We start from the raw sequence: 14,885 nt of genomic DNA on the forward strand, positions 1-14,885 counted from the left end.
CATGTAAAATAGAACCTAGGTTTAAAAAGTTATCCTTTAAACAAAACCCCAGTCTTCCTTTTCCATTGCCTAGGAGTGCATTTCTGCCATACATAATGCACATTTCAGCAATTAAGCTGAAAAATTACAAATTAAACTAAAAATGTAGCAACATTTGAGCGATGTTGCCATTATACAAGTTCAAGATATCAATTTCCAAACCGAGGGGCTGGAAATCCTGAACTCACATTTGATCAAGATTGGAAACAGACGCCACACAATATTTTCAAAAAACAACTTTGTCCATTACTAGATCATTCTCAACAAAAACCTCTTTACTAAGATAATGCTTTGCTTTCAGGGATCAATAGAGTTGAGAATCACAAAAGGACCTTCTCTCATTTTCACCCTAAATTGAAGCCATCATCTATCTAAATCCACAGTGATCGTTAGCGCTGAATTAATAATTCACTACGAGATATACGTTTGAACGCACTCCATTCGATCTCTGGTCAACATTTGACACAGGGGGATTTCAAATTCACACAGCTGACACAAAAAGCAAAATGACAATTTCCATTTTAATTAAAACCTATTTGACTTGCTTTGGGTCACATAAATGCAGTGTTGAGAATGTCAACCGAAGTGTGCCGACAGGTTGTAGATATGGAGGAGCAAAAAACTTTTAAATACAAAACAAAGACAAATGGATACTAGGCTTAAAAACTTGTTGCTTACATTCTTGTTTTGAAAAATAATTTTGAAAATTTTTGATTGCAAATATTTCCAAGATAAGCCAATCAATTAATCCTCAAAGGACTGAAAACACTAAAATCTAATTTAAAATAAGTTGGGAAAAAAAGGTGTAATTCAAAATATGTTTTCACAGAGGCTTAACAACATATCCTGAATCACTGACCAGTTTCATGCCATTACAGATGTGTTTTACAGGGAAAATATATATATAAAAACAAAAACAAAAGACAGATGTCTACAGACAGCAGGGCTCATTAATGTGTAAAAAGGTCCCTTCACGTAGTTATTCCAGAATTAAAAAGGGTTTTACAGGACCAGGTTGATGCAGACTTGAGTAGTGGTCGAAGCACATTCAGGACTCTTAGCTTTGGAACAGCAGGAAATCAAGTTGTCTCCTGAACTGTCACCTCTCTCGTCTAAATTAACACAATAATTTCTCAGCACATTAGTCTAGTGTAGAATACACTTGACTGTATGTGTGAGTTCTGCTGTACAATTCTGCAGTGACTCTACATGTGCTTCTGTTTCAGAGTCTTTCAGTGTCACTCCATACTGTCTGGGTCTGCCTGGGCCATGTAGGCATCCAGTTCAGCGTCCAGATGACCTTTTGTCTTTGACATGTAGGCGTCCAGCTGGTTGTCCAGTTGTTCACGGGTCACAGTTGGTCGACCAACACCTCGACCTCTCCCGCGGCCACGACCACCTCGACCAGCAAAACCACCACGGCCGCGAAGTCCACCACGGCCTGTCCACAAAACCGCACAATGGTGAATGGATAGCACTGATCAATTACTTTACTAGAATTCATTTGAAAGCCTTGTTCTTAGTCTCTCACATCCAACCAGGAAAACACTAAACCCAGTCCTATTAGTTACAGTGTACCGCCCTCCTGGTCCAAACTCTGAATTCATAACTGAATTCTCAGAGTTTCTATCAAATGTAGTCCTCAGTGCAGATAAAGTAATTATAGTAGGTGACTTTAATATTCATGTGGACGATGGTAATGATGGTCTGAGCACTGCTTTCATCTCACTGTTGGACTCAATTGGCTTCTCCCAGAGTGTAGATGGACCCCCTCACTGCTTTAACCACACCCTTGACCTTGTTCTGACATATGGTGTAGAAACTGAACAGCTAACAGTCTTCCCCCAAAACTCTATTCTATCGGACCATTACCTGATAACTTTGATTTCTTCTTACTGGACTATGAACCATATGACAAAAATGTCCTCACTAAATTCCTGTCTGATGGTGCTGTTGCCAAATTTAAGGAAGTGATTCCTTCAGTATTTAAGCTAATGCCATGTCTCCATACAATAGAAGACCCCTATGGTAATCTTAGCCCCTCCCACATCGATTATCTGGTCCATAGTGCTGCCGGCTCCCTGCGAATGACACTCGCCTCCATCGCCCCTCTAAAAAAGAAGATAATTAAAGAAAAGAGACAAGCTCCTTGGTCTAATTACCAGACCTGCAAACTTAAGCACAATTCATTAAAACTTGAAAGGACATGGCGTGCCACCGAATTAGAAGAATCCCGCTTAATCTGGCAAGACAGTGTGAAAACCTATAGAAAGGCCCTCTGTAATTACTCCTCACTGGTGGAAGAAAATAAAAACAGCGCTAGATTTCTGTTCAGCACGTTAACCAGGCTGACAAAGAGCCAGAACTCCACTGATCCTTGTGATCCTTTAGAGCTCAGTAGCAACGACTTCATGAGCTTCTTTAATGATAAAATTCTGACTATTTGAGACTAAACTCATCACCTCCTGCCCTCAACAGGCTCTGAGTCAACCTCAAACTCAGGAATCAGGGAAACAGCTGTTGGGCTTAATGTGCATTTAGACTGTTTTTCTCTAATTGATCTTCTTGAACTGGCTTCAATAATTTCCTCATCCAGACCATCAACTTGTCTCCTAGACCCAATTCCTATCCTATCCTTATCAATGAAGCCAGATGAATCCAATCACTTGACTAAACTCCAAGTCTGCCTTAAGGACATAAAGTCCTGGATGAGCAGCAATTTTCTGCTGCTAAACTCAGATAAAACTGAAGTTATTCTGCTCGGCCCTAAACACCTTAAGGACACATTTTCTAAACAGTATAGCTGCTCTGGATGGCATTACTCTGGCCTCCAGCCCCACTGAGAGGAATCTGGGAGTTATCTTTGATCAGGATTTGTCCTTTAACTTCCACATTAAACATATTTCCAGGACTGCCTTTTCCAATCCATGTAATATTGCTAAAATCAGGTCCATGCTGTCTATAGATGATGCAGAAAAATTAGTCCACGCTGCCCCCAATAAGTCCTTAAAGACTCTCCAGCTGGTCCAGAACGCTGCTGCTCGTGTTCTGATGAGAACTAAGAGAAGAGATCATATTTCTCCTGTACTGGCTTCTCTTCATTGGCTTCCAGTAAAATCTAGAATAGAGTTTAAAATCCTTCTCCTCACCTACAAGGTTCTTAATGGTCAGGCTCCATCATATCTTAAAGACCTCATAGTACCGTACTACCCCACTAGAGCACTGCACTCCCAGAAAGCAGGCCTACTGGTGGTTCCTAAAGTCCTCTAAAGTAGTGATGGAGCCAGAGCTTTCAGCTATCAGGCTCCTCTCCTGTGAAATCTCCTTCCAGTTTGGGTTCGGGGGGCAGACACCCTCTCTACATTTAAGAGTGGGCTAAAAGGGAGTTCTTCCTCCACTGTGTCCTAATATAATATCTGATGCTGCTCATGTGGGGATTCTTGAATCCTTAATGTTGAATTCCTGAATCGTTGGGTCTCTCTCTAATTAAAGAGTTTGGTCTAGACCTGCTCTTTATGGAAAGAGTCTTGAGATAAAACTGTTATGAATTGGCACTATATAAATTAAAATTGATTGACCTCTGGCTACTCCCCCTCGTGCTGCTCCTCGGGACAGAGGGCCCCCCCTCCCTGCAGGTCCTCCACGGTGACGGCCTCCTCTACGCATTGCCAGACGCCCAGCAGAGCCACGGCCTCGCATGGGCCCGCCTGTAGACACTCGTTTCCCTGCAACACAAAACAACATTACTTAATGAAAACCCAGGGCAATCCATAAACTAGCTGGAGAAAGTTTGACTTTCCACAGTAGGTGCATACATTAGCTCATTTACAGGGACAACAACAACAGACACACAAACATGGATTGGATTCCTTCCAACTTAAAGGGAGGTTACTTATTTAAGACTCATATGGCAGAGGGACCAAAGCTCTTACTAAAACAGGCCCCCCTGTACATGAGTAGTCTGTATTTGTCTCCTGACAGAAATTGAGGTAAAGTGCTGGCGATAAAGGGAGAATGCTAGTTTCTATGCTGAAAGTCATCTAGAGCCCTGTATAATTATCTGTGTCTCTTTTATGGTTACATTGCTTTTAAATGAATAGGTAAATGCCATCCTGTCTCCTTTAGCTTTCAGAGAGTCTGTTATCATGATTAATCTAGTGAAAAATGGTGAATTGACTTTTACTGCGTTTCTAGTCTTTGATCAGTCAAAGCACTTCAATGCTACATTTACCCATTCACACAGAAGGAACTGGCTAGGAGGAGACTATTCATTCAAACACACATTACAGGGGTATTTGATTTCAACTCTGAATTGATGTTGTCATCATTCAATAAACTAAAACACATCAAAAAGACAATTGAAGACTATTTAATACTTTGAGAATTTTCATTAGTTCCACAGTAGAATCCACAGACACCCTGGAGATTCTGGGTAAGGTTGTGCACACACACCTCTCAAGGACAGAGAACCTCTCATTGCTCCTCCCCTGGCTCGTCCACGGAAGCCTCCCCTGGTCATCCCACGCATTCCCCCTCTGACTCCAACAGCTCCTCCACGAATCAGAGCCCCAACAGGCCGACCCAGCCGGGCCTGGATGTTGCTCTTTCCCAGGCGCTGCTTCAGGCTCTGACAAAAGTTATTCACAGATGCAATCATAACAAAATATAAACCAAACAAGACGGGCAATTCTGATGAAACGTCATACTGCAAGTGGTGGTTACAGGCACTCAGTGATGGCCTACAGTGACAGCAGTTACATTTGAAAGGGACAGCTGTGATGCCAAATTAAGGCTCAGGTAAAAACAACTCAGTCCGCAAGCAAAACCACTTTTGTGCCAATGTCAGTCAACAAGTTGCGCTTTTAAACGCAATCAACTCTTCCTCCAACTGGACTCAGTGGATTGAATTTCAATGTCTCACCTGTGCCTAAAACAACCCCCCCCCCCCCCCATCAGTACAGCCCCTGTTGTTTTAGCGCAGAACTTTAGTCCAATTCCTCGCTGAGTGTAAGACAGACAAAGCCTGATGAGTCACCAACACTGTTGCAGTTGGACTGTAACACCTCACAGGGCAGACGTGTGCCATCCATATTGTAAAGCTATGACTCGTTGGGGCTTTAATGAGAAAGGTGAATACAGTTCGTGGGTTGAACCATTTATTTTGAAGCAACCCCATGCCTTCCAAAGTATCCAGCTGCAGCAGATGGTCTGTCTGTTCCTCTAAACAGTTGCCCAAGGATGTCAGAATCAACACAGTTCACTTCCAACAACAAGGAGAAGGCTACAAAAAACCCAATGTTTCAAACTACCCATTTCCATTGTCAGAAACCAGAAAATAGAGGAGAACTGGAATAGTTGGAGTCAAGCCAAGATCTGGAAGACCAAGAAAAATGGCTCTGACCTGGAGAGAAATTGTCATAAGAACCCACACATCACTACTAAAGAGTTACAGTAGAGAGTAACACACACACACAGGTCTAGTTATTCACAGGACAACGCTTCAACATGGCATCTGACGAAGACAAAAGAAAACCTTTAAAAGCCTGAAGCCATTTGGAACAGTGTGCTGTGGAATTATTGGTTACAACCAAAGAATGTTGTGGGGAAAGGGTGAAGACTTTATAGAGAAGAACATCTTGCTAACTGTTGTTGTGCGGCAAGCTGGGAGTACAGGAAATATTGCGTGGGTGGAAGGAAGTATGGATTCCAACAAATAAAAAAATTCTAGTGGCTAGCATTTGAAGGCCTGCCCAGAAAATGAAGTTGAAGTGAGGTTGGGTATTTCAGCAAGACAATCAGGGCAATGACAAAATCTAAATTTGAGGAAATGTGTCATGTTTAACTTTGTACCATTTAGAAGTCAGGCTAGCTTCTGTTCGCTCCACCACTGTACGTTGGGAAGCCATGACCCATAGTAGAAACTAAAAAAAAAAACAAACTCCCACATCCCCTACTTTATGGATAAACAATACTAAATAAGTGATTGCAATTGATAAGATTTAATTGATACCAATGCCATCATCAATTGTGTTTATCAGTCTGATTCTTAATCCATTTCCCTAGTGATCCCGCAGTTTTCTTTGTGGAAGAAAGTAGGCCTACCCAGGCTTTTAGCATTACGGCAACAGTTTTATTATCCCAGAGTTACAACGCAGCGTATGTCATCATCTAAAATGGATAAAATGAGAATATTTTTGCAGCATTCATTTTCATTTCATTGAGGCTCTAATGTTATTTTATATTTACCCTCACTAACAGACATACTCAGTTGGGAAGCAGTGGCACTGATGTTTCAGCATATTGCTTTCCACTGTTAGCCTTTTCTATTCACCCTCCTACTTCGAGGCCAACCCTGTCATTTTTTTTTTTTTTACACTGCTCTTTGTTGCAACCTTTATTCTTAATATTCACTGCTAACTGCTGCTCCACTTGTATCCATCGCCACTCTCTGCTGCTTGATCCACCACTTACTCGCCATGCACACCTTACACTGTCCTACCAGTGCCCTTCCTTAAAATGATCATTTCCACAGACATAACTAGCACTACTACAATCTTTCTTTAATGAAATCATGATAGACTTTGGACCATTTCTTCCTCTACTCAATGACTCCTTTTCCAGCAAAGTAAATACAACTGTAAGCATCAATAAAAGGAATTTAGGATACAATTGCTATGGATCAGACAAATTGGAGCTTCTCACTTGGAACCAGTTCTAGATCCCCATCCATACTAAAATCGCTTAAGTACTCCTAATTGTCCTTTTAGCTCTGGATTGGTCTTGAAACGTAGTGTAACATCTAAAAACTCATTCATCTTTTGGTGCAACCTATAACTAGTAACTGCGACCTATAGAGATTTGTTAAGAGCTATTATGAACGTATAGATCTGTGGGACATAAACAATGACCTGAAAGGTTAAAAGAATTGGCTGACCGTTGGATGTGATATTTGCACTGTGATTTATCCCTTTACTCAATCATTTCAAATATTAAAAATAATGACTCATGCAGGATGTAGTAAGAGTAGCAGGATGTTGTAGTACAATTCACTTACTACAGAATACTAGACATAATACCTGGTGTGTGTGTCTAAGCTTTTTGATGATTCTAGGCTGATTAATCATATTCATATAAGACAATGGAAACTTTAGAAATCAATTTGGTCCATCAGGCTACGTAATCATACTGAATGAAGTTCTTTGTATTACTGAGACATCCTGCTTTAGACAAACAAGTAGAATGTCAATGCTATGGACACCCCTCTTGCATTACCTCTTTATACAAAAACAGTATTGGTGCAGGTCAGTCTACAGTTTACAAATGGCTCTGCATGGCAAAAAGGTCTGCAGACACTCAGGTTGTCTTTGCCCTCACCTGCTTGTGATTCAGAGCAGCTTGCACTGAGGGTCGATTCTCCATCTGCTGAGCCAGCCGGCGATTACGGGCACTGGCCAAATGCTGCTGTTGCATGGTGGCTCGAATGCTTACTGCAGTGGGCTGCTTGTTCTTCAGCATGTTAGTGAAGCTTTAGAGGTGGGAGGGAAAAAAGGGAGGACGTAAAAGAAGGGGACAGGGGATATACAGAGGAGGAGGAAGAGGAGGAGGAGGAAGCAGGGTTCCACATCAAGTCATTTCTCATATTATGGATGCTGCCACACAGTCTGTTGTGGCTCTTTTGTCATGTAAGACTCATGTTCCACTTGTTGCTGCTCATTTTCTCTCTCAATTATATGACAATCCAGCATGATTTATAATTGAATTAAGCATGTTTTCAAACAAGAACACGAAAAAAGGCAAATTAAGATAAAGAAAAGAAACTCAGAATGCAAAGACAGACTGAGGTACAGGAGCAGAGAGAAGGTGACAGAATAGCTCAATTTGCCACTTACAGGCCTCCAGCTTACTGGCTGGGGTGTCATCATGATGCGGAAGCAGAGGCCCTGGGCATAAGGAGTGGTTGGCCACCCAGCCACTTACAGCATGGACCGTGACTTGTGGTTAAACCACTGAGTGACTCAGAGCAGGAAAGGAGAGTTGAGAGAGAGGGGGAGACTCTTTGTCACGTCCAAGCTAGGACTGAGTACCTGGTCTTTATAGACTGGGAGAAGAAAAGAGACAATGACAGAACAGGAGGATTAAGGAGCATGTGATTCACTTCCACTGGTTTGAGAGAGAAATATATGAGAGGCAGAAAGGATTAAGAGGTGCCCCATCTCCCTGGTTTATCTTAAGCCTTCTTCTCCCCTTTATAGGTGTATACTTGATGCATACTGTGCTGTGTAAAATAACAGGGAGGAGGAGTGCCAAGGCATTTGTAGGACAGTGGTCTGGTCCAGCAAAGGCTTACCAAGGTTTACCATGTATGACCACTACCCTCTCCCCTTGGCTACATGTGCGCACTGCTCACACAAGATGTCTGGCTCACGCATGTTCCTCCTGCTCCATGTTACAGCCGCATTTAAATCAGCCGGTACATCAAATGTTTGTAGGACCAACAAAGTTGAGTGAGCAGTACACACACACACTGGAGACAGTCAGAATAGCATCCATGTCAGGTCCGGTCCCCAACAGTAGCTTTCCGTAGGAACCACTAGAACTTTCACAGGCCAAGGCTGGCCCTTGCATCTGGTGTCTAACTGCTGACAACGTGCGTGGCGCCTCACCGCTCATTTAGGGACACTTTGGTGGTGCTTTTCAGGACAACTTTTTGGGAGGAGGCTGCGCTCATTTTGACAGACTTCACTTGTAGGTTCCTGCGAACAAAGGGACACAATATAAAAAACAAGATCAACTAGTAATCCTAAGGAGGGAAGTCAGGAAAATGTATACTATGGTAACCAAGTGTGTGTTGGTGTTATTTATTCTAAACTTATTAGTGCTCCAACAGAGTTAGTTCTGATAACTTGTTGCATTTTGCCATAACAATACCATTCAGCTTATGTCAGTGGTCAGTCCGTCACTACTTAGATATCAGGTATCAGTAGCCACAAGCTACCACCACAAACTAAAATGTAAGAATTGTTGTGGAAAAACCATGTAACAAGGTAGTGGTCCCAAAAGATGAATTGTTGGAAATTAGTATGAAAGTAATTATTGGTAAAAATCGAATTTTTGTTCTTTTAAAATGGGAAAACTCATAGCCTGCTTAGCAGAGGTAATTACATAAAATGAATGAAATGCAGATGGAGTGTCACTCAGCTCAGCAGCTACTTGACAGATGCTGCTCATCAGTACATGAGTACAGTACTGAATCCAATACCAGGTGAAATGAAACGCTTAGCAGATGAACATTAGCTGTAGCTAAGTAGGGCATATTTATTTGGTATAAGGAATAAATCTTTAACCGTTTCCTGGTTAATCTACTATCTGCTAGCTGGTGTACTCATTACTTGTGAGGGAAAGACACAAAATGCAGTCAAAATCTTTGATCTAAGTGGACTGAGAGTTTTGAAGTTCAACAAGACCAAAAGAATAATTAGTTCTCTGGAGGAACCAGCTGATCAGTTTCAGGAGAGTCGACTGGCTAAGCTTAAAATTAAAATTCAATATTTTAAGCTTTTCAGCTCAACTGTTCTGCATTAAGATCTGCAGTTTGGATCAAGTAAGGTGAAAAGTAGCCTACATTGTTATTTTATTAAATCAGATACATATAAAAGGCAACATGCCACACCTTCTACTACTCATCTAATTTTCACGTAGCTTAAATTCTAATGCTCAAAACTGTTTTGCCTTACCAGACATCAAAAGTTTGCGGTTTAATGATTAATATCAGAGGCAAAGCCCAATTAGATTTGATAAATGAACAGAAAATATTCAAATTCAACTAAAGAGTATGATCTTGTCCTGTTCTATATGAAAAGTGTCTTGAGATAGTTTGGCATGAAGCTGGCACTTCAGAAATAAAAACTGATTGATAGTTTGGTCACTTATTCATCAGGGAAATTTAAACACTGCATGTTAACTCTGACCAATATAGCTCATTGCCAATTTGGTAAGATCAAGTTTAGAAGGGCATCTTAAATCCTGTAACATCTCCATCCATTTCAGTGGGACATTTCCATTAACGCCTAATTAAGCATGATTCATTTAGCTCAGATAGTAAACCAACCAACTCCTTCAACTAACCAATACTATTACCAAACAAGGAATGTGAACCTAATCACCAGACAGTCTGTGCAGTACTCACTCATCAGACCACTGAATAGGTCTGCCATCAGTGCATGAGCAGCGTGTTAGCGGGCATTTCCACAACGTTATTAGCTCATTACTTCAGAGGTAAGTGGCCACAATTATTGTCTCTATGCTCCAGACACGTTTTACTCTGTCAACACTTTATAGCGCACTGTGGCATCTTTAATCACTTGAGCTCAACTAGAATTAGAATCAATCACTCAATCTTTATCTATATAACATCATTCCAGTGTTAACACAAAGAGCAGGTCTAGACCAAACTCTTTAATTAGAGAGAGACCCAACGATTCAGGAATTCAACATTAAGGATTCAAGAATCCCCACATGAGCAGCATCAGATATTATATTAGGACACAATGGCAGGAAGAACTCCTCTTTAACGGGAAGAAACCTCGAGGGGGCTTTCTGTCGGGGTCTGTGACCCAGTAGAATATCTATAATAATAGTTTTCAGTAATGTAAATACTTACAGTGGGAGTTACGTCGGTCGGAAGAAGCCTTATAGCCAGCTAGGGTTAGCCTTAGTAGCTAGCTAGCTAGCTGGTACCAGCACGGTGTGTAAGGTTTCCTTATGTTATTCTGTTTAAATTCAACATATAACCGCTTTCTTAAAAAGCCTTGTCAAATGAGCAATCTTTAGTTGAATTCGTGTCTATCACAGAATGATTATAAAATGCAAAAGACAGGACTTCGCAAGGCGTCTCCTTAAAATGGTGCTGCTAGCTGAAAGGGCTGCTCGCAGGAAGAAAATGGAGCGGCTCTTATGAAGCCGACGTCACGAACACGTAACTTCCTGTCTGGCTGTGATCCTAATTTACTAAAATGGCTGCGGCGGCTGTAGCTGAGACCTCTGTAGGCAAAGATGCTATTGCCGATGGCTTGCTCGACCTTTTGAGGCCAGCTATCCAACAGCTTGACTTACATGTACACTCAGTCAGGTAAATGTGATTCCTTATTAATCCTCAAAGTTATTTACTCACCGTTTTCTCCGCGCTAGCTACATCTGTCAATCCCGACTATCGCGTGACTTGTCGATGTTTGTCGTCTTCTAAATCCACAGTTGAGATGTCACTTTTTATACATGTCAGCCAAAATCGTTCCCTAAGTTTGTGTTAGTCGCCTGGTCCGTCATGTTTTCTGCTGCTGTGTGTCACGTGGGATTTGTTTGAACCTTAACAGCTTCCGTTCTCATTTCATGAGTGGTTATTCTGTTTGGAAATGATGAGTAAACCCTGAGCCCTGCATTCTTCACTTTGTATCATCTGTCATTCCTCTGGATTAATGTGATTGCTTTATTCTTTGCAGAGAAAGCCAGGTAGAATTAAGAGAACACATAGACAATCTTGCCACAGGTAATTTGCAGATTAATGTCTGTTAAATCCTTGACTCAGATGCTTTCTTCTTTTCAAATTGCCCTTATCCTTATCCTAACTAAAATTTTGAAGTGCATCAGAGTATGTTTGCTAACCATGCTCACGTGTATCCTGTAATATACATTTTTTTTGCAGAGTTATGCAGGATAAATGAACATCAAAAGGTGGCTCTAGACCTCGACCCTTATGTAAAGAAGCTGCTGAATGCAAGACGTAGAGTTGTGCTAGTAAACAATATCCTGCAGAATGCTCAGGTCAGTGGCAAGCCTTGGGTGTAGAAGATTGTTAAAAATGAATGTGTCATGTGAAAGATGTTGCTCAGAGTAACAAAGCCACACAGAGGCAGCTATTTGAATAGATATTTTATAGAGCCAAATGTTTTCCTGGACTTTTTCACTGCCCTCTGGTGGCTGAAGGATTCACTTAATGCACCTTTAAATGTACAATACAGCCAGTGCTGCACTACTACTGCATACAACTGCTACTACGTTGTACTACTGTTAGAGTATAACTTAAACATGTAGCAGCCTTAGTTGGAGTCCTACAACTGCTACTATTACAATGTACTCTACCATCATTACCAAAGCTATGACTGCACTACCATTACTACCACCACCAAAATACTGCTACAACTTGTACTGTAACTACTAATATCACCTCCAACTACTAGCCGGTACAAGCAACAAGATTACCTAAATGTTCTGTCCCCAGGAACGACTGAGGCGACTGAACCACAATGTGGCCAAGGAGACGGCACGAAGGAAGACGATGCTAGAGGCTTCAGGAGTGTTCACCTCCCGCTCTCCCAGTAAACCCTAAGGATCCTCCTCCTCCTCTTGCTCACACATCAATACAGGAAACTGTAACACAAAGAGGACAAGTCTTCCTTTGATATTTGGTTAACTGTTTGTCTAATGACATGCTGATGTCCTGCACTGCTTTGTCTAATAAAAGTCTGGGCTGCTATCTGCTTTGGGCTAAGCAGCTCGGTTGCTGTCTAGTCTTGTGTTACTGACGAGCTCAGGATGCAGCATAGATGCCAGCTCTTGGCCTGAGTAAGCTTGTGGACTAAAATAACATATGGAAGCATCAAAGGCTTTAAAACTGGTTAGTTGGTCTTCATGTCTTCTACCCTCTGATGTTGTGTGCATGATTATTGAGATTCTCACCCTTGACAGTAAAATGATGACCATATGCAGCTTTGTTAATGAACCTACTTCCACCAATCCACCAACTGAATGACTCCTGACATTGCCTCCAGACATTTTTTTCAGTTCTGAAAACCCTACCGTCCTTATTACTTATCTTCTACGTGATTATGATATTAAGCATTCTTGAATGATATTGTTTCAAGTATACATGTATCTGTAGCACATTGCCCCTGTAGACCTGTCAGTCTACTGCAGTATCAGTAACCTGTCAAACAGTATTGGTCTGACAATACATAAATTATTATTTGTTTCTGTGACTTTTACAGTACTGGCAGACGAGCCACGTGTCGTCCTACAGGGCACTGGAAGTGAGGAAATAGTGACGCTTTTTGTAACTGTGCAATTTTATAGGTTTGGCATTTGAGCATAGTGTTGCCCTCAAAGAACATACATGGCAAAAGATTTAAATTTATTAAAATAAGAGCTTAGGTGATCTCTACAGGACACAGCAGCGGGTTCAGACTAAGCTACTATTTCTGTCTAAACTGTACCCGTTTAAACTGCATTTTCTGAAGACAGTAATGGGGTCTAGGTGGTCATGTGACTTCAACCCAGACATCACATGTTTAAACCAGTCTTAAGTTTTAAACCACAGCTAACTAAGGGAGTTAGTTAGCTCCTGTTCTGTCTTTGTTAAAAAGTACAGACAGGTTCCACTCCTTAGTTTCCAAGCCTTGAAAGCTCTCCTGACATAAATGTGTTGTAGCAAATCAACACTAAGCATAATGATATTAGTTTAATATTAGATGATGGAGTTGAAACTTAATGGGTAGATTGTCTACCCATTAATGTAGAATGTGTTATGAGTATGCAACATAACAATGCTACATTACACTTGTATGTTCAGTTTTTTTATGATATGATTTTTTTCATTGCTTCTTTCTATATGTTTATAAAGGACACATTACTGTCATGGTCTCCTCTTTTTGAGTATATGCAGAAATTGTTCCTAAATGACACATTTCCCAACATTCTGATGAAAATAAGGAGAAACCAGTCATGCTTATTGCACCCCACAAAATTAAGATGTTGTAAGCAGAGCCTTAAGAACAGTGGGGTCAAGTGTGTGGTGCTATATGAAATATATCTTGCCATGATGCTATGACCTATTCCTAATTCCTAATAATTTATTGAATTTTAGTAATTTGGGGCAACTGATTGTTGAGTTGTGTTGAGTTTAAAAACCTGCCTCATTTAAACCCAATTATTAATTTGTTTTTAGAATGTAATTCTGCTATGTATTGCATTCTTGCCTGTAGACAAATGGTTCTTCTTTTCATGTTCAGATGATCTATTGCGACCAGCCCATAGTACTGAAGGTACATCAGCTTGGTAATTATTTTGAATTAATTGGAAGTGCACTAACAGAACACCTGTCTCTATTTTTCTCATAAGTAATGCCAAACAAGATAAAACATAATGCACTGAAGAAATTATAGGAAATATTCAACCACAACATTTTGGAAATGGTCACCAAATCTTTTGTCTGGGGACCATGAGCATTCCTGTATCTTTAAAATAGAATAAGATAAGAGAGACTTTATAATATATAGTAATATGGAATATTTTTGCAAATACTAGCATATCAGTATGTCCATTAGTGGTGGCGCTCCCCTCATCGTCCTGAAAATCTAGCGTTGATTCCCTCGGGCCTGAAGGAGGGTGAGGGGTCTCAGACAAAACAAGGACAGAAGCTGGGGAGGAGTGGCTCAAACGCTCAATCTGGAATCGTTTTCATGTCAGCCATAGAGTCAGAGCTAGCGACTGCTACTCAAATAACTGTGTGAGTGAGCATGTGTGTGTCGGGGGCGGGTGGGGGCTAATCTCCACGGCGCCACCTTAAAAAAACAGTCTTGCAGACCTGTCAATCCAGACGAAGCAGACAGACTCTGGCGCGCGGCCCTGCTGTGACAACCGCTCCGTGATTGGCTGGGGACGGCAGCCCCCGTGAGACCTCACTGCCTATTGGCTGCAGCACGTCCAGACACTGACGCGCACGAAGTCTCCTCTCTATTGTTGTTGCGGCGTGCGCGAGAGGAGTGGACAGGATACACGAGGAGACAGTGGGGCTG

At 41.4% G+C, this 14,885-nt stretch overlaps 2 protein-coding genes across 2 annotated transcripts; one reads left to right on the forward strand and one right to left on the reverse strand.

Annotated features, from left to right (window-relative positions):
• Positions 1-541: 541 nt before the first annotated feature.
• Positions 542-10,983, reverse strand: chtopa (chromatin target of PRMT1a). Its single transcript, XM_070846164.1, has 6 exons — positions 10,700-10,983; positions 8,703-8,792; positions 7,414-7,564; positions 4,492-4,666; positions 3,618-3,764; positions 542-1,480 (listed from the first exon to the last, which is right to left on the reverse strand). Exons 2-6 carry the CDS (start codon positions 8,765-8,767, stop codon positions 1,278-1,280), a joined length of 741 nt encoding a protein of 246 aa, XP_070702265.1. The 5' UTR covers positions 8,768-8,792; positions 10,700-10,983; the 3' UTR covers positions 542-1,277.
• Positions 10,984-11,042: 59 nt separating this feature from the next.
• On the forward strand, positions 11,043-13,060 carry snapin (SNAP associated protein). The gene is made up of 4 exons (XM_070846165.1): positions 11,043-11,167; positions 11,535-11,581; positions 11,738-11,856; positions 12,314-13,060. The coding sequence occupies exons 1-4, from the start codon at positions 11,052-11,054 to the stop codon at positions 12,419-12,421; spliced, it is 390 nt and encodes a 129-aa protein (XP_070702266.1). The 5' UTR covers positions 11,043-11,051; the 3' UTR covers positions 12,422-13,060.
• The last annotated feature ends 1,825 nt before the right edge of the window (positions 13,061-14,885 follow it).

This window comes from Pempheris klunzingeri, chromosome 16, assembly GCF_042242105.1.
Source record: "Pempheris klunzingeri isolate RE-2024b chromosome 16, fPemKlu1.hap1, whole genome shotgun sequence".
In the NCBI taxonomy this organism is placed as follows: domain Eukaryota; kingdom Metazoa; phylum Chordata; class Actinopteri; order Acropomatiformes; family Pempheridae; genus Pempheris; species Pempheris klunzingeri.

Coding starts and splice junctions, on each gene's coding strand:
- chtopa (XM_070846164.1), bottom strand. CDS start 8,767: ATGAGCGCAGCCTCCTCCCAAAAAGTTGTCCTGAAAAGCACCACCAAA. Junction 7,565..8,702: donor AAAGTGTCCCTAAATGAGCG/GTGAGGCGCCAC, acceptor CCACCTCTAAAG/CTTCACTAACATGCTGAAGA. Junction 1,481..3,617: donor ACGAGGGGGAGTAGCCAGAG/GTCAATCAATTT, acceptor TTTTGTGGACAG/GCCGTGGTGGACTTCGCGGC.
- snapin (XM_070846165.1), top strand. CDS start 11,052: ATGGCTGCGGCGGCTGTAGCTGAGACCTCTGTAGGCAAAGATGCTATT. Junction 11,168..11,534: donor TTACATGTACACTCAGTCAG/GTAAATGTGATT, acceptor TATTCTTTGCAG/AGAAAGCCAGGTAGAATTAA. Junction 11,582..11,737: donor CATAGACAATCTTGCCACAG/GTAATTTGCAGA, acceptor TTTTTTTTGCAG/AGTTATGCAGGATAAATGAA.